General features: G+C 42.9%; 1 protein-coding gene across 4 annotated transcripts in view; it reads right to left on the bottom strand.

The window, feature by feature from the left end:
* The window catches only part of Tgt (tRNA-guanine transglycosylase), a 54,637-nt gene that overhangs the window by 6,339 nt on the left and 29,860 nt on the right, over nt 1-18,438 (bottom strand). Inside the window, exons 8-9 of one of the 4 annotated variants that reach the window (XM_075688302.1) lie at nt 6,365-6,472; nt 2,989-3,054 (exon numbers count right to left, since the gene is read on the bottom strand). In XM_075688302.1, the coding sequence (XP_075544417.1) occupies nt 3,007-3,054; nt 6,365-6,472 (156 nt within the window). In that variant the 3' untranslated portion in view covers nt 2,989-3,006. Of the gene's footprint in view, nt 1-2,988; nt 3,055-4,900; nt 6,473-11,446; nt 11,705-18,438 lie in introns of those variants that run through there. The other 3 variants (XM_075688294.1, XM_075688311.1, XM_075688285.1) reach the window with 3 other exon arrangements.

The raw sequence follows: 18,438 nt of genomic DNA, 5'->3' as shown, positions 1-18,438 counted from the left end.
GGGAGTGAACTCACAACAGAGAGCACCAGCTTACAGCCTTCTTCCTTACTTGAAATGCACCAGATTTACTTGCAAATTAAAACAAACCTAACAGCAAGAATGACGTCATCATCATCATCATCATCATCAGCCTGGTTACGCCCACTGCAGGGCAAAGGCCTCTCCCATACTTCTCCAACAACCCCGGTCATGTACTAATTGTTGATTCTTGATTTCAACTAGGATGTCATTAACTCGCGTTTGTTCCCTCACCCAATCTGCTCTTTTCTTATCCCTTAACGTTACACCTATCATTCTTCTTTCCATAGCTCGTTGTGTCGTCCTCAATTTGAGTAGAACCCTTTTCGTAAGCCTCCAGGTTTCTGCCCCGTAGGTGAGTACTGGTAAGACACAGCTATTATATACTTTTCTCTTCAGGGATAACGGCAACCTGCTGTTCATGATTTGGGAATGCCTGCCAAACGCACTCCAGCCCATTCTTATTCTTCTGATTATTTCCGTCTCATGATCCGGATCCGCCGTCACTACCTGTCCTAAGTAGATGTATTCCCTTACGACTTCCAGTGCCTCGCTGCCTATTGTAAATTGCTGTTCTCTCCCGAGACTGTTAAGCATTACTTTAGTTTTCTGCATATTAATTTTTAGACCCACTCTTCTGCTTTGCCTCTCCAGGTCAGTGAGCATGCATTACAATTGGTCCCCTGAGTTACTAAGCAAGGCAATATCATCAGCAAATCGCAAGTTACTAAGGTATTCTCCATTAACTTTTATCCCCAATTCTTCCCAATCCAGGTCTCTGAATACCTCCTGTAAACACGCTGTGAATAGCATTGGAGATATCGTATCTCCCTGCCTGACGCCTTTCTTTATTGGGATTTCCGCAGTCATCGAGTGTGATGCGTTAATGTTCTCTTGTGCACGCGTGACACCATGCTTCTTAATTTAGTTAGCATGTACAAGTTTATACGGCCGATAAAACTACTATCCTTACTTCGTATAGCTGTCCACTAATTTGCTATTGCAATCGATGCTTCGCCTCTTGGATGAGCTGCGAATTTCTACAGCAAAAAAACCATACATTGTAACAAGCACAGTGTGCCATTAGCATTGTACATTTACAGCACAGTACTACATCAGCTTTAATTCTTGACTATATTTCTTTCACCAGTAGAATAAACTGTGAATATATAGACAGTGAAAAACCTAGCTATTGAAAATGGTTTAAACGCATACAAGGAAACAGTCGGCACCATTCTTTCTGCTTTATGGTATTTCTGCCCACTCAGTATTTGCCCATTCTTGTCAAATCCTCCAAAATTGGTACGTGACACAACAGGTATGGAATTGTTTTATGACGAGTTCTGTCATTTTCTGGAAGGCTTTCATTTCAAATTTACAGCTGTCATGCTGACTGAAACAGGGTACTGAGATATGTCTGATGTCCTGCATCTTGATGATTACATTACAAGACAATTTTATTGCTATAGCAATAATATGGACAGTCCAGGCACATTTCTGCTGTCGGCGTTGCCGTAAGGTTCCGTATAAAGTCCAGGAGCAATAAAATCGTCGCCCTACGCTGTATGCTGTATGTGCGAGTGAAAGCTTGCGAGGAAGCGAGCCATCTTCCGTTGCATGCAAGGCTCCGAGGGTAGGTTAGGGAAGCGGGGTGTGTTGCTCGGCTGCCTGGGCAGCTGTATATTTAAAGCCATCTGTGATGTGGACAGATTCCGCTGCACGCTGTGCTTTCGCAGCTTAGTTCGTGTTGATGCAAGATGCAGAATGAAGGTCAATTCGTTCGCTGCTGCTGCCGCGCTTCCTCACTCCAGTGTTTTGATGGCGAGTTTCCGCAGTCATCGAGTGCGATGTGTTAATGTTCTCTTGTGCACGCGTGACACCATGCTTCTTAATTTAGTTAGCATGTACAAGTTTATACGGCCGATAAAACTACTATCCTTACTTCGTATAGCTGTCCACTAATTTGCTATTGCAATCGATGCTTCGCCTCTTGGATGAGCTGCGAATTTCTTTTTCAAGCCAAAATTCCGAAAGAGGTGGTGGTGTTTGTCTATATCTGAAGCTTGTAGTTACTTTTGAATATTTAGACTACCTCTTGCATACTACAGCCGACTCCGAAGTTGTTTGCGTTCGGTGCGTTTCATATGTATTCAGTTTAATATAGAGACCACCTGTCGGAACTGTGATGAATTTCTTTTGTTTTTAGACACTCTTTTTTGTCTTTTGTTAATTCCAAAAACTACACCTTAGTTCTTCAAGGAGACCTTAATCTTGGTATGTCAACAAATAATCTTAAACAAAGAGAATTATCTACACTTTTGCGATTACTTTCCAGATTTGTTTATAACAAATCTCCCTCAGTGCTGCTTGCTGTCGGGTGTTGTTGATGTCTCTGTTAGTGGTCACATGCCTGTTTATTAAATCACTGATAAGCATCCTGTTCAAACTAAGGAGACTTACTTGAATACAATATGCTAGCACATAAACTATCAAAATCTAGAAAACTTTTGCCATGAAATTGCCTGAGTAGACTGGAATCTGGTTTTATCGTTCTCATGTCCTGATAAAGCTTACAAGTTTATTGAACTCTTTAGCTCTGTTTACAAAAACATTTTTCTGACAAACCATCAGCAATGTAAAAAAACTAAAGTAGGAGTACCTTATAAAGAAGGTGGTAAAAACTCTCTAGGTAATTATAGAGCAATATCCATGTTGCCAGTATGTTCTAAAGCACTTAAAAAATTATGTTATACTTTCTAGGTTTTTCGACTCCAATTTAGTTATTGCATCTGCCCAGTATGGTTTCAGGCATGGTCTAACACAGCACTATTATTTCAGAAGGAATGAAACAACAACAACAACAAAAAAAAAAACAATCCTTGAGTATAAAAAAATTACACTTGGAATGTTATTTGATTATTCAAAAGCATTCGACAGAACCAATCATGACTTGTGATAAAAAAAAATTACCTTTCTAGGGAATTTTTTTCAGCAAGCAGAAGATGCCGCCCGAGTCCAAGGACTTCGAGCCGCCACCTGAGGCCACCACAATCAAAACTGCCGGACCATTTTTTTCATTTAGGCAAATTTTTTTTTCTGATTTTTAGGGAATTCATGGCATTGTATTGGATTTGATAAAGAGCTATTTAAGTAATCGGATACAAGCTGTTAGCATACACAGACAATTTTATCTGGTTTTATTGAAGTAAAATGTGGGGTGCTGCAAGGCAGTATACTGTGGCTATTGTTATGTGGTTATGTCTATCTGAATGACATAATAAGAATTAATGAATCCGTGTCTTGTGCAATCTACGCAGATGACACCACTTTATTCTTCACCGGTTCCGATATTGATGAAGTTATAAGCAATGCAAGCACATAAGTAAAAAAAGCTCTATTCATAGTCTATTGCTAATGTCGTAGATACCAACTGCTGAAAAATAAAAGCAGTTGTAGTTCATTCAAAATCAACTGCATGCAACCGTTCAAAGCACATACAGCTTTGTGACAGCCAAATTAAGTTTCCCCGATCGCTAAATCACCAGGTATAATTTTTCATGAAAATATGCTATGGGACTGCATGAAGTAGTAGTAATACTCTGTCACAGCTTAGGTGTTTTAAGATGATAGCAACAACTTTTTTAGTAAAAGAAAAACTCCTTGTTTACAAACCTCACTTTTTGACTCTTACCTGTAATATTGTCATTTAGTTTGGGGCAACTGTACATGAGAACAGCTAAGCAAACTTAATACTTGGCAGAAACATGCTGTACGAGCAATTAATAACTTGGGCTATTGCAATCATGCTACACCTTCTTTTTCAATATACAAGGTAATAAAATTAAATGTACTATATGACTATCCACTTCTACTTTTAAAACTGAACTTTATAAACGGCATAACAACCTGTGCAACATTTCTAATCTGAGGGAAAATATATGCATTGGCAACACAAGACATAGCGAACATTAGCACATACCATATGCACGCACAAACTATGGCTTCCAAAAGCTGGTTGACTCCCCCCTACCCCACTCACGTAATAAATACTAACTGAAGACTCGTTACGCCTCCTTCCTAAAACCAAACTCCATACTTTATGCACTAATTCACATACTTAACTTAGTTATATTTAATTATAATTGAATTTATACAGTGATCATGACTTATTGCATTGTATCTAGCCTGTAACATTGATTTTCCTTTGCCTGCTAGTCTGATTGTTTCACCAAATTATGTAACAGACTGTGCTGTTGCTGCTAGGTAAAAGGAGAAGTGGGGTCAGTTGAGCTGCTGTTCATGCAGCTTTTTTCCCACCTTCCTTGTCGCAATTTGTGCAACCTCCGTACATTTTTGTGTGAAATAAATACCAAGTTAGACACATATTACACTTCTCTGTGCATACACATGTCATCGCCAATATTTCCTTCACAAGCGTCGTACATCACCTTAGTCCTCGTGACATCACCACATAGATCTCTCATGCAGTGCATCCATCCCATTTGGTGTTTGCATTTCAGCAAAGCTTATGAATGGTATAGTCCATAATCATAAACGTTGCACAACATTACACATTGCATAGGATGAAAATAAACATGAATGTGTGCATCACATTTAGTGGTGTAGCATTTAATTAACCACTTCATTAAGACTTCACTTCACATAGATCCCATTCTTTTCTGTTTTCATTTACTTCACTTTTTTTTAGCACAGTCCTATACGAATTTTGCATCTGCCATTTGCCTAATATGCAGTCCTACAGGCTAAAACTGGTGCAGCGCAACATAGAAAGGAAAAAACAAGCCGAGCCGGCCAGTACTCTGTTCCTTTATCTGGCCGGCTCGGCTTGTTTCTTCCTTTCCATGTTGCGCTGCACCAGTTTTAGAATGCAATACCAACTCGCCCATTCCTCAACCCTAGTCAGTCCTACAGGAGTGTACCACAATTTTTGAGGACAGCAACTGCTGCAATGTGCTACACAATTGCAAAAGGCAGACAGAGGCTAACCGACAGTGTGGATACAACCATGTCCACATGGATGTGAATACAGCCCCTGCACAAATTCACCTTCATGCCTGCCAGTGAGCACAAGCGACTTCCCAGTGTCAGACTGGCCCCATTATCTCACTAGCTTCAGTTCAATCCTACTGTGACACTTGCACTCTGGCTTTGAGCATGAGATATCCTCACCAACTTTGCACTTCCAAGAGTGACTGCTAGAGTGGCAGAGAGTGAGTCAAGACATTGTGTTACACATTTAGTGCTGCTGGCTGTTCGTGTCAACCAATTTCAACGCCTAGTGTAGTCATACGTGCTTCTAGCCTTTAAAGCTGTACTTGGGTGTTTTCCATATTCTATCTGATTGACTTTTGTGCATAAAAATGTTCTAAGCTCATGCCACTGCTGTCGTCTTCATTAAATAGAAGGTCTGGCGTTATATTTCTTCATTAAACTGACTGATTGAATAAATGTTTTGTTTTGCAAAGGATGGCCCTTTTGCCTAATACAAGGAAAGGAAACAATACATCTCAAAAGTGGAAGGTGCGCTGCAAAGAACAGGATGTACAACCAGTGCAAGAGCCTGGATTTCTTGGCAAAAGCTAGAAAAGGCTCCAGGACCATGTGTTGATTTACTAAATACATATAAACAAACAAAAGCATCCAGGAGAGAGAGAGAGAGAAAAAAAAGAATTTGCTACACCCCGAATTTTGTTCAATCTTCGTCCGATTATAGTCTGGCATTCAGACTTATCCTGAAGGCATTTCAACAGGGAGAATCACTTATGATGCCCAATGTCACTTTAATTATGCAAGCTACATTTGACACCAAAAAGGTGCACGAAAGTACTTATCAAAAGTACCTATAAAAGCCTGACATTAATATATCTGCATTGTCAAGTGATCTAGTCACAAGGGTGCTGCACTTGTGTACAATATGAATACACTAAATTTATTAAGATAAAGAGACAAAGCTGGGCTAGTTGGTTCTGATTAGTCTTGAAACTGCAATGCAAAAAGGAGCTGTGTATTGTTTCTTGTTGCACTGAAATTTCCACATGATTTTACTCAGGGTAAATATATTTCAAAACAAATGCGAGTTCAGTGATCTAGCAGTAGCTACTCCAAAAGATAATGCAGTGCAACTAAGCAAGCAAGATGAAAGCAGATTGTTAAAAAAAATAGGGGGAAAGACTGCCATAGTTTAAAAGTGTTTTAATTGATCCCTATACAAAACAGCTTTGTCAACACCTTTCTTTGGACCCATAATGTGCAAGGGCCGTTGGTAAGACTTATAAGCTCATCAGGAGTTCAAATGCACATTTACTGCAGAAAGGGCATCAATTACCCAACCAGGGTAGTCATCCTTTGGAAAAAAGGTCTTCATGGATGTCTTCACAAAGTCAACAAATGTTCCAGCCTTGATGTTGTCTCGAATGCTCTTCATAAGCCTCATCTTGACAGAGAAAGAAAAGTCAGCTTGTTCAGTTTTCTCAGAAAAACTATGTGCAGACCGAAAGCAACAAACTGAAAAGTTTCATATCTTCTAAAGAACCATTAGTCCATAGACTCCATACTAAAACAGAAATGCACATCATGAAACATTTCAGTGCAAGTTAATCATGCAAGTCCCATGACAGTGTCTAGCAGAAAAGACCTATCACATATACTCTATTATTTCTATATTATGTTTGTTTAGACAGCGTCCAAGTCAAAGGATACTTTGCATATTATATTCCATCACCAAAACAGAGACAGTGAGACACTCCCAGTTAACATGGAGGAAGTTAAAAATATAAGTGATGCAGGTGAAACCAACTGTATACTATTAGCAACCTCCTGAAGAAGCCTCCAACGTTTATGTTTTTAATAATGAAGCCATCTAACTTTATTACCATAATATCAGTACAAGGTTCCTAGAGGATACTTTTATGTAGCTGTTTTTTCCATGTTTAAAAGGAAGCCCGAGAAAATTTTGAAAGATGATGTGGCCTGCCACTTGTGCGCCACAGCAGTGCTGCTCTCAAACATGCTGTCAATGAACTAAGCAAGCTGCATGCGTACTGCACCTGTCACACCTATTTGCTGGGGCTTTTCATCTTGGTGTGATCGCTAAGTTCCAGATGAGCCAGGTGTAACAGAAGATTTTTGATAGTGAGAAGCAATCAGCAGAAGCTAAGTTATCAGGGGCCATGGCACATGATATTAATTTGCCGTACCGGACGAGGCCAAATAACGCATAAATGCAGAAAATAGAGATACAGAAAAGGTAGCATGCCGTAAACAACTGCAAGTAATGTTTTTAAATGTGCTCTGCAAATCTGGTGGTGATAATGTGGGTGTAAAGTTAACGATTAAAAGTTAATCAGTTCTAATTATTTAATGATTAGGAACAAAAATATATTCAATACTTTTTTAGAAGGTTGTTAATAATGCAGTTGGTTTCATCTGCACAGAAAACTTTTAACTTTTTTTTAACTAGCTAGGACATTCTGCATATGTAAGACCCTTTGTTTTAAGGTAAAAGCCAATTTTATTCTCTCGCATCAAGAGTAGGTTTTATCAAAATCATGTTAAACTCAATGCCTCTTAAAAATGCTGCATCTATAAAATGTAGTTTCAGATGGCATAGTTTCACAAAGAGAGCCATTGAATCTTCAAGTTAAGGTTTTTATCCTCGACATGCTTCACTTGGTATTTAGAGTGCTACATTTATGCAGTGAGCTATTGACATGTTCTCGTTGACAACTTGAGTGATGTTCGTGAGCACCTTTCTCCAGTGCTGACAGCTACTGAGAAAGCCGGCTCTTGTATATGTAGCTGATGAGAGTCGACTCAGACTGGAGACTGAGTAACTGGAGGAGTCTAGAGGAGCACTCGGCGCGTTCCAAAATACATCTCCCCAGACCCTCCCATAAGGTCTGCATAAAACCCCAGTTGCATGGGGTCTTCCCCAGTTCATCCATGGGTGTCTCGAGCAGGGGTCACACTCTCACGGTCGGGGCACAGCACAAAAATGCCTACAGCCGTTTCGATCTAGGACCACTGTAGTGGTCGGGCCATGGTGCTCTGCAGTGCCGCAATCTGTGGCGCACACCTGAATTCATAAATCGGGGCCGTGCCGCTCGGGTAAAAGATCACGGCCACCATTGCCCCCCACAGTGGTTTGCGCCCAGTGCACGGATGTATGAAGCACTGACAGAGACGTTCCGGCCAACACTGCTATGTGAGTTTGAAGGCATGCTTCCGGGAACACCACGGCGAAGCAAGCCGCAACCCGTGCCGACCCGGGCATTCCTCCTGCAGCCCGCGGTTTCGGTTATAGGAGTCCCCAACATCGACCTTTGTGCCACTGTTTTCGCATACTATTATCACAGGCGACGTGTCGCTCAGCCTGACACATCTGCTACCACTGTGTTGCAGCGGAAGTGAGTGTCTGTTGCTGCATGGGGAGGCTGAATGATACAGACCAATCGTGGAAGGAGTACAAAGTAATGATGCCCCACTCCACCAAATGTGCACAGTGCCAGGACTAGTATATTTCCTATACATGCATTCATATGTTAAGCCACAATGACCGTGGGCTTGCCAGATGGGACAAAGCATCTGTGTTCACATTAAGTTTACTCCTTTGTGCATAATCGTAACATTAAACTAATGTAGTGCCAGTGCCCAGCGGATCGGTGTAGTACTCTGAGGGGATGTCAAAGTAAGGAACTTGGAAGATTATGGTCCATGACCACTGTGACATTTGCACTAAGAAGCCACGTCTCATGGCGCTGTAATTCCCACCCAACAGCATATGCACAATTGTTACTCAGTGGGTTTGGGCTGGTGTTAGCCTTTTGCTGAGAAAAGCTACCGGCATTTCCTGGCAATCCTCTGAGCGAAGTATGCTCCTAAAGCTACATCAAATGCATCTGTTGCCAGAATGTAGTGCTTGCTTATTTCAGGCGCATGGAGTGTCGGCGCCCTTGATAGCTGTTTCTTAATGGCTTCAAAAGCTATCTTCGAGACATCGCTCCATGGTATGTGCTGCAGAAGACAGTGTCCTGTCAATTTTGGAGCTAGTTTCCCTGTGTTGCTAGGCTCCTGGACGAGAACTTGGTCCCCCTCTTGAAACTCCTTATATTTAGCTATTAGATTGTAATGAGGCAGCATATTTTGCATTTGTGGTTAGTCCCACCTGAGCTACAGACTATAGCTCAGGTGGGACAGCTGCCTGGTGTGTCATGCAACACTTGCGGGTAGCTACTTACCAACTCTCTAAGCGCTCGTCTCTGCGCGTTTGTTAACTGATCCGTTCCAGCATACAAGTTGTTGCTTCCCTACATGCTCCTCGGCAACGCTGGCACATTTTCAAACTTTTCATCGATTTCATATACGACTCCCCCAGAGCTCACTGTAGTTACATACTCGCGTAACTTATTCACACGAATGCTTTGTCAGCTGCCATCATTTAGCTCGATTGTATATGTGTGCGGTCTCTCACAGTCGACCACCTTAGCTTTATGGTATAGTAGCCCATCAATTTCATTCCATGGGTGCCTGCCCGTGCCTGTTCCCGCGCTTCTTTCAGGGTGGGGTCAGCCACCTAGCTTAGACTGAAACACTTGTATTCGCTGACATTTTTGTACCACTCCGGCTCACCCGTTTCGTGTACCTCATCATCGATGCACACTGCCTTAATTTATGTGGTAACCTGAAACGGTCCTTCCGCCTGCTCTTCAGCCTTTGGCAGTACTTCATCCATGATGGGGCATTCATGAACAGCAGCAGTTTCTTTCGATAACTGCCTGTAGGCATCTGGCGTTATGAGCGTGTCTATCCCATTTGCAAGTTTATCAGTGACAGCACAAAGTATCCCCATCGCTTTCTTCACATCCAATATATCTGGGTTTTCCTAGCAATCAGAGCGGTACATAGGCTAATTCGACCACTAACTGCTCGCCAAATGCCCCCATCAGTTTTATGTTAGTTCTCGTCAGTTCATATCGTGTAACTATAGACTTCCTGATGACACTAATCTCTGCCCCAGAATCAATGCTACCTTGAAACTCTGACCTGCCACATGCGAGGTTTATTGTCTTGACAGGGTGGAATATAGGGGCTCTCACCACTTGTTTCTGTGCCACCATTCCCACACCGAGCACACTGTCGTTGTCTGAGTTATCTGTCTGCACCAGAGCAGTCTCATGCGAAATGCTCCACATAATTACAGACAAAGCAACCCCTGCTCTTTTTATCGGTTGTCTTGTTTGCCCCTAGTGAAGTCTTGCGTACATCAGAAAACGCTTTCGGCTTTTCACCTACCGCTAACTCTCCTGAGTTGGCCATTCCCCTCTTGCTTTCTTTGGAGCTCTTCACCAGTTCGGCAATCTCCAGCGGAAGCATTAGTTTGCTCGGTGTTTCGTTCTGGATGACAAATGAACGGGCTTCCGAGCCTATAGTGTCATGAAGCCTGTCTGTTACCATCATATTTCTGAATTTCTCAATGCTGCAGACTTTGTAGCCATTAAGGTAATAAATCAGGTAATTTTCAAGTCTTACTGCAAATTGTGACCATGTCTCACTGCTGCATTTCTTCGATTGAATAAACAGGCGGCGATACCTTGCGGGAGATAATCGAAGTAGTTGAAGCACAGCTTCTTTCACAACGTTATAATTCTTTCTTTCGTCTGCACTCAGACGGACGAGAAAGCCCCTGGCTCTCTCACTCAATCAAGGCAACACCAGCTCTGCCCTCCGCTTGCGCGGCACTTCATAAGACTCAGTGTCGCCTCAACATCATCAAACCATGATGAAATGAGCGATTCCTGAGTAGGCCTGGGCACCAACACGTCCTTGAAAAGACTTGTGTACTTTAACCTCCTGTCCTCCCACTCCGACCTGCCTCTATGCTCTGAGCATTTGCGGCTGGCCTGTTCTCATTTCTAAGCCGTTCCATGGCTAGTTCCATTTCTGCAATTCAGAGCTGTATTTGCAACATTATCATTTGTTAGAGCCTGACATTCCCGCGGACTCTTCTGTGACCCTAGTCGTCTCGGCGTTCAGACCTACATCCATCTGCCCTCCACTCTGGTCGGGTTCCATTCCGCTAACCCCGCTACTACGCAAGTTATACCCACTGGTCATAACCAGCTGCGAGCCAATAGGTGAATGAGACACCCACCTGCACTCCTTGCGGTTGTAGAAGTAGTGGCTTGGTCTCTTGGATTCACACCCCAGATGAGTTTGTCACCAGTCAGCCCTTGTCTACTCTGCTACCAAGATGGCTGTTTCCTCCAGTCTTCTCAGCAGGACATCCTGCCGGCTACGCCAGTAATATTCGTGGGTGCCTATCTCCAGTGCTGACCGCTACTGAGAAAGCTGGCTCTTGTATATGTCGGTGATGAGAGTAAACTCAGACTGAAGTAAATGCCATTTATTCTAGAGGAGCACTTCGTGCGTTCCAAAATCCATCTCCCCAGACCCTCCCCTAAGGTCTGCTTAAAACCACTGCTGCATGGGGTCTTTGCCAGTTCATCCATGGGTGTCTCGAGCAGGGGCCACGTTCCCATGGTCGGGGCACAGCACAGGAACGCCTCCAGCTGTTGTGATGTAGTACCACCATAGTCGTCGGGCCATGGTGCTCAGCAGTGTTGCAGTTCGTGGCATGCAACCGAAGTTTAAATCCAGGCCGCGCCGCCTGTTGGGTAAACGATCGCTGCCGCGACTGCCCGTGCCCCCTACTGTGGTGCGCGCCCGCTGCACGGATGTAGGTGGCGCTGGCAGACACGTTGCAGCCAACACTGCTATGCGAGTTCGAAGGCGCGCTTCCAGGAACACTATACCACAAGCGACGACCTGTGCTGACCAGGGCATTCCTCCCACAGCCCGCGATTTGGGTTATAGGAGTCCCCAACAGTGGCGTCTGTGCCACTGTCTTCACGTATTATCACAGGCGTCGCGTTTCTCATAAAAAGCAATCGCCAACTTTTCTTGTGACTGTTGCTGAACAATTTCATGACAGTGGCAAAGGTTGCTTTGAAGAGATTTCCTCAAATATAGTCATATAATTAAGTACTTGGGACCTCCAAAATCCTTCGTTATATAGGTCACTTTGTTGTAAAGATTGCACGTCATAGCAATCACGCTAGAGTAGGCAAAGCATGTTCAACAAACGAAAACCTTTATTTAACATGCGTTCAACAGAGACTTAGTGAAATATGCCGCTAACCTCATATCACGACATGTGCAACTGTGGCTGATCTCATTGCCCTGAGGTACATCGTCGAGAATGCCACTATCACCTCCCTTGTAGTGAAAATTCTTGCTTTGTTTACAGGCTTTTCATCACTGTTGCCTTAGTTGGCATTTGCATCTTTTTCGCTCTAGATGGATTTGAAGATGTTGTCGGTTGTCAGTTCCAATTACATCATAACGCCTTCATCAGCTGCGATGTATTCTTCAGGTGTACTCAACCACACTGCTGCATTACAATAAGCAGCATATGAGCTGAGCGATTACTGGAGCAGTGCAGCAGGATTGTAATGCTGAAATCGACATGCTCATCAAGTGTGTCAACAGCGCTGTGGCTAGCGCTACCGCAAAGTAAAGCATAGTGGCATCAGCGGAGGGCAGTGGAGAGAACGGTACATGGCATTCATTCTAAAGCAACAAATCAGTCGTAGGGGATGCCTAAATTCCTTCATTGCACAGGCAAGTTTGTTGTAGTGGTCTTCATTGTAAAGGCGTACACAGTACACATAAAAGATAGGAATTCGGTCGAGATATTATCAGTCCTTCATTACACGGGTCATTTTTTAGTAGAGGCATTCAGTGAAGAGATGTTCGACTCTACATGCTTAGAATTGGATGGTAAAATGACATGAGAAGAGGAAAGTGAACTTCAGCTAGGAAATTTGCAGCTTTCCTGTGCCTACTCCAGAAACATCATGAAAGTAAACTTGTGGATGATAATAAACCTCAGACCTAATTGTACAGAGGTCCCTACTACAAAGAGCACTTGCCTGATGATAGCAGCTGGAATATGAATACTGACCTTAATTTCGCACTAAACTATGCTAGGAAGAAACAGCTCCTTCCTGTTCATACCAAATTGGGGCCCCATTGTTTGAAATAATGGCTTCTCATTTACGTAAGCCGAAACACTTGGCAAGCCTACAACATGCACAGAAATGTTAGTTCAAATGCATGTAAATCAGAATAGTTTATGAAAGATGGGATACAAAATGCTTTTTCGGAACAACCTTTTATAAAATGTTTGTGAAGAAATTCATGCATTGTGCACTTCAATTACATGAATGCATGTATACAGAAAGCACCAAAAATGATTTGTTGCATGTGTAATGAGTGTTTTGGACTTGATACCCTTATTTTGCGGCAATGTCTATGCAAGGCAAGTTGCTGCCTGAACAAATGGCTGAGGAAGCATCTGAGAGAGTATTATTACAATGCTCATAAAACTGCCAGTGGTCATCCTGGTATTTATTTCTCTGACTGTGACTGTGCCATTTTAAAAAAATTGCAGTTATTTCTAAATGTGGAGGGTAAGTCACAAGAGTGATAGTGGAAGTACAGCAAATATGTCGAACTTCAAAGCAAACTGCATCAGCCTACTAACGGTTTTCTCAACCAAAAATGAAATAACTTTCCTAGAAGCACATGGTGCATAGTAATGATTTGATATGTTATCTTTTTGAAATATTTGTGCATTTATTAGTTTTTTGACTGTGCATATAAAAATTACGGCAGAACTCACCTGACGATGACTGTCAATGGTAATGCGATTAGAATTAAAGCAATATAGCACCACACCATAATTCAGAAGTCACATTTATTTAAGATCTGTAATGGTCCTTTTTAAATTTCTATTGCTTCGGTGGTATGTGACATACTCTGGTATCGTCGCACTTAGCCATGGCGCTCGCTTGCCAAGGTTGCTCATGAGCATGTCGGCTTGACAGCTGAATGACGTGGAAGCAGTGACAATGATGGAATGACGAAGAAGGAATGATCTCGATGGAATGACATAGGCAGTACAACGACAATGGCATGACGACAATGAGATGACGGTTCCTAAATAATGACGATAGTATAACGATGACAACAAAAGGACAATGGGATTACAATGAGTGCATGACAACAATGGCATGATGATAGCCAGATGACCAAGCTGGAATGAAGACAATGGCATGACTGCGATGGCATGACGACTGTCTGATGATTGCACAATGATGACGGTGGCATGCCAATGGCGGCATAATCACGACTGAATGACGACAGCATAATTGCAACAGAATAACAAAGAAGAAATGACGTTGATGGATGAATGAAGGTGGTATGACGATAATGGGATGACATTACTGAAGTGGTGATGATAACAAAATGACAGCTTGATGACGACATGATGACAATGGTATGATGACGACTGCGTGATGAGGACTGGGCCGCTTTGGTTTTTGGAGTTCTGGCAACCAGACGGCAACCAGCTAGTTCCGGTCCTGATATAAAATCACGTGGACTGGGATCCCAAGACAACTTGAAGTTGCCCAAAGTTTATAATATTAAATGCCGGAACAGCCGGTCGCAGGATAAATGTAAACATGTTACCAGCATGGCAGCGGCCTGCGAGGCCGGTGCACTCAGTGTAGTCGGCTAATTTATGCATTGCTAGCTTGAAGATATATAGTTATACTCTAAAATATATATTTGCATTCGGGAATATGATCACTTTTCCAAGTTTTTGTGCGACTCGGCACAGGATGCGCACTGGGCACCCCACTTTGCAAAGTGCAACAAACGGCCTCCGATGCATCTGATACCAAGACGGGAAATTGCACATAAGTGATTGCAAAAGTGATTGCTCAAGGATGCCTGCTCGCAGCGATCACGTCGGCCACCGACAACATTGATGAGTTGGCATTTTGCCATCATTTGATGAGGCCCGACAAAGCAGGATATCGGGGCAGGTACGTCATATATGCATAAAATTTTGTGCCGACATGCTTGCATGGGCTTCGATTTCAGGAAGTTTCTTTTGGATGATGGTGCTTCTCTTCTGCCTTTGTGCTGGAGGAGCTGGGATTGCGGTTGGCGTATGGAAATGCATGCCGCCTGTGACCCGCAAAAAGCTAATCTACGTGTGGTTTTGAGCTGTCACCCAAGCATACAACGAAGAGTGGGAGCAAAAACGGGCTATTTATGACGCCTTTTCTAACTGCAGGAAAAGGAAATATCCCTGCATATATCCAACAAATGTGAAAAGAAATACCACCAGAGAAAGATGAACTGAAAAGGCACTGCATAAGCGGGAATGAGCGTCTACAACTTTGCGGACTACAACTTGCGTGGAACACAATGCAGATAGCATGCATGCATGCATGATCAAGAGCTCGGCACGCTGTTCACGGCCAGGAAGAAGCCTTCACGACACACACACAAAGAAAGTTTCAAATGGTTTGCTGTCGCTCATATTGCACCGCCTCACAAGGCGGAATGGTGCATTAGAAGCTTAGAGGATAACACTAGAAGTAATGCAACCTGAAGGTGAGCGTAGCCAGTTGTCTGAGCAAGGCAAAAAGTCCTGAAGCGCCCGCATTGCAATACGTCAAGTTCCCACAAAGATGGCGGCGAGTGCTCATTGCCTCTTTTTGTTGCCTGCTAGCCAGAGAACAGGGAATTTCCAGAGAGCAGCCAGACCAAAATCGTCCTGGCTGGTTCTAGCAGCTCGCGCGCAGCCAGAACCGTCCAGCCCGAGAAAAACGAAGGCGCTCTGGCTGGCTCTGGCAGTCTGCGCACAGCCGGAAGTAGAAAACCGATGAGGCCCACTGTGTGATGCCGAAGGAACGACCACGACGGCATCAGGATGACAATGGCATGACAACGGTGGCATAATTGCAATTGAATGACAACAGCATAATTATGATAGAATGATGAAGAAGGAACGATGTCGATGGATCGACCAAGGCAGTATGTTGACGACGGCATGACGAAAATGGGATGACGTTACTTATGTGATGACGATGGTAAAACGACATGATGACAATGTTATGACGACGAATGTGTAACTACGATGACAAAGTTAGAATGATGACAATGACTGCGAGGGCATGACGATGATGGTATGACAACGAATGCATGAGAACAATGACATGACAACAGTGTGAACACAATGGGGGGACCACAAGCGCATGACGACAATAATGTGACGACAGTGTCACGATGGCGGTATAACAACGATGAAATTACCACGATGGCATCACAATGGCGGTGTGACAATGAATGCATAATGACTGTATGACAAGGATGGCACGGCGACGACGGCATGATGAGAGTCAGATGATAAAGCTGGAATGGCAATGATACAACAACCACAACTAGATGATGACTACAAGCACATATGTAATGGCCCAAACTATTAGACAACCTTGGGTTACTGGGTCGGTGTAGAAGGCATGATGATAATGGTATGAAAAGAGTCAGATCACAAAGTTGGAATGATGACGACGGAACGACCATGACTGTGTCATGACCACGAGCACATATTTGGTGGCCCAAGCTGGTAGACAACTTAAGCCACTGGGTTGGTGTAAGAGGCTAGATGATAGATAGCTAGATAGATAAGCTCAAGACGGCTGAAATAGGCAAAGAATGCTAAGTGCATTAAAGTGCTACTACAATAAATTTGGTTAAGTGCAATGTGTTTCTTGTCCATGTCTGTTATGCACTGTTCCTTTTCTGAACATGTGCAACTAAGTTGCCAAACGTACACTTTAGTTCGCATCTCAGTATCTCATGTTGTGCAGTATGAGCTGTTGTTCTGATTCACGTAATCCAATGACACAGAACATGCTACTGGATCACTAAGGTATCTTTTTAGACTTTCTAGTGGCAATAAAAAGAAATCCATACACTAGGAAATTCATGAAGGTGAACCATCACAAAATTTTATGCCTACCCTGCAAGCACAATGACCTGGGAACTTCCACTAGGTATAATTAAATAGTATATATGCAGAAAGAACTGTACAAATAAGAGCACAGAACCATATGAAATAGAATTAGAAAAGACATTAAAGAGACACTGAAGAAAAACATTCAATCAGCTTAGATTGATAAAGCATCCCTGAAAAACTCTATTTCTGTTGATTTTGTAGTAATACAGGTTTTCTCGCTCAAATTAATCCAAGTGCCAATCAATTTAATCAAGGTGCCACACATTTAATCCCAGTGCCAAATAATTTAATCTACATTCCTCATATTTTAATCCTAACCCCAGTGAATTTAGTCCGAACTAAAGATGCTTTTGCGGAGGTGTTCTAGGAAGTTCAAAACACTAATGACGAAATGTTATAATTTTGTGCCAACCAAAAATAACCGAAGACACTTGTTGAAAAGCGTTGTCATGCGACTACAAAAATGCCTTTCCCGTGCAATACATCATCGAAATAATACACTACTATGGACATTATATTATTGTCATGGACAGGTATTGCAAAATGCGGATATTTGATGGCTTTGTCGACATGCATTGAAACAAAGGGGCATCCAGCAACAAACTGTTGATTTCTAGAGCTGATAAAAACAGGCTGAAAAGAGCGTCACGTGACATCTCATCCTTTTGTTTTCTACAAGCCCCATTGAAATGGATATCAAATGAACGAGCTTCGAACAACCTCTGTAATTATAACCACGTTGCACATCTAAGATCACATGCAAGAAGGTGTCACGCAATCTCATGTAACATTTGCCAGCCTATTCCTGATTCCCAACCATATCAACATGGATATCAAACGATTGGGCTTCAAAGGAGCTCTGTGATAGTACCCACACAGGGCACGTCAGACCACGTAGTTAAGGATGTCACTGACCTAGTGCAACTTTTGGAAGCCCACATGTGATTCACAAACACAGTGCCATGGGTGTCAAACCATGCAGGAAAGACTGTCGCGTGACCTCACGTATCTTTCGCTAGCCCATGCGTGATTCCCAACCATAATGACACGGATATCAAATTATTGGGCTTTGAACAAGCTCTGTGATGGTATACACATATTGCATACTTAAAACCACATGAAAAAGAGTCACGTAACTTTAGCCGGCCCATGAATAGCTCCCAACCCGAGCAACGAGAGCATTACAAAAATTCGATAGCGTCATTAATATGTGAAGAGCAACTACTGGAGCCAGAGTTTACAAGTATTTCAGTCTTCCTGTGTGCGTGCGAGGAAAGAGGTTTGCCAATTCAGTTCTATCAGTACCACATCGCTTTCAAGGTAAATTTCTCTCGCCGTGATATCCGCATCAATCGGTTCAGCAGTCAGTCGCGTTCAATGTAGAGTTACGTGAAGTCACGTGATGCACTTTTCACCTCCGTTTCCGTGGTGCTGTGTGGCAACAGTCTCACTGGCTGTTTGAT

The sequence above is a fragment of the Dermacentor variabilis genome, chromosome 1 (assembly GCF_050947875.1).
Source record: "Dermacentor variabilis isolate Ectoservices chromosome 1, ASM5094787v1, whole genome shotgun sequence".
Taxonomy (NCBI): Eukaryota; Metazoa; Arthropoda; class Arachnida; order Ixodida; family Ixodidae; genus Dermacentor; species Dermacentor variabilis.
Note: the sequence above shows the minus strand (reverse complement) of the source record. Positions and strands in the feature narration are given on the sequence as shown.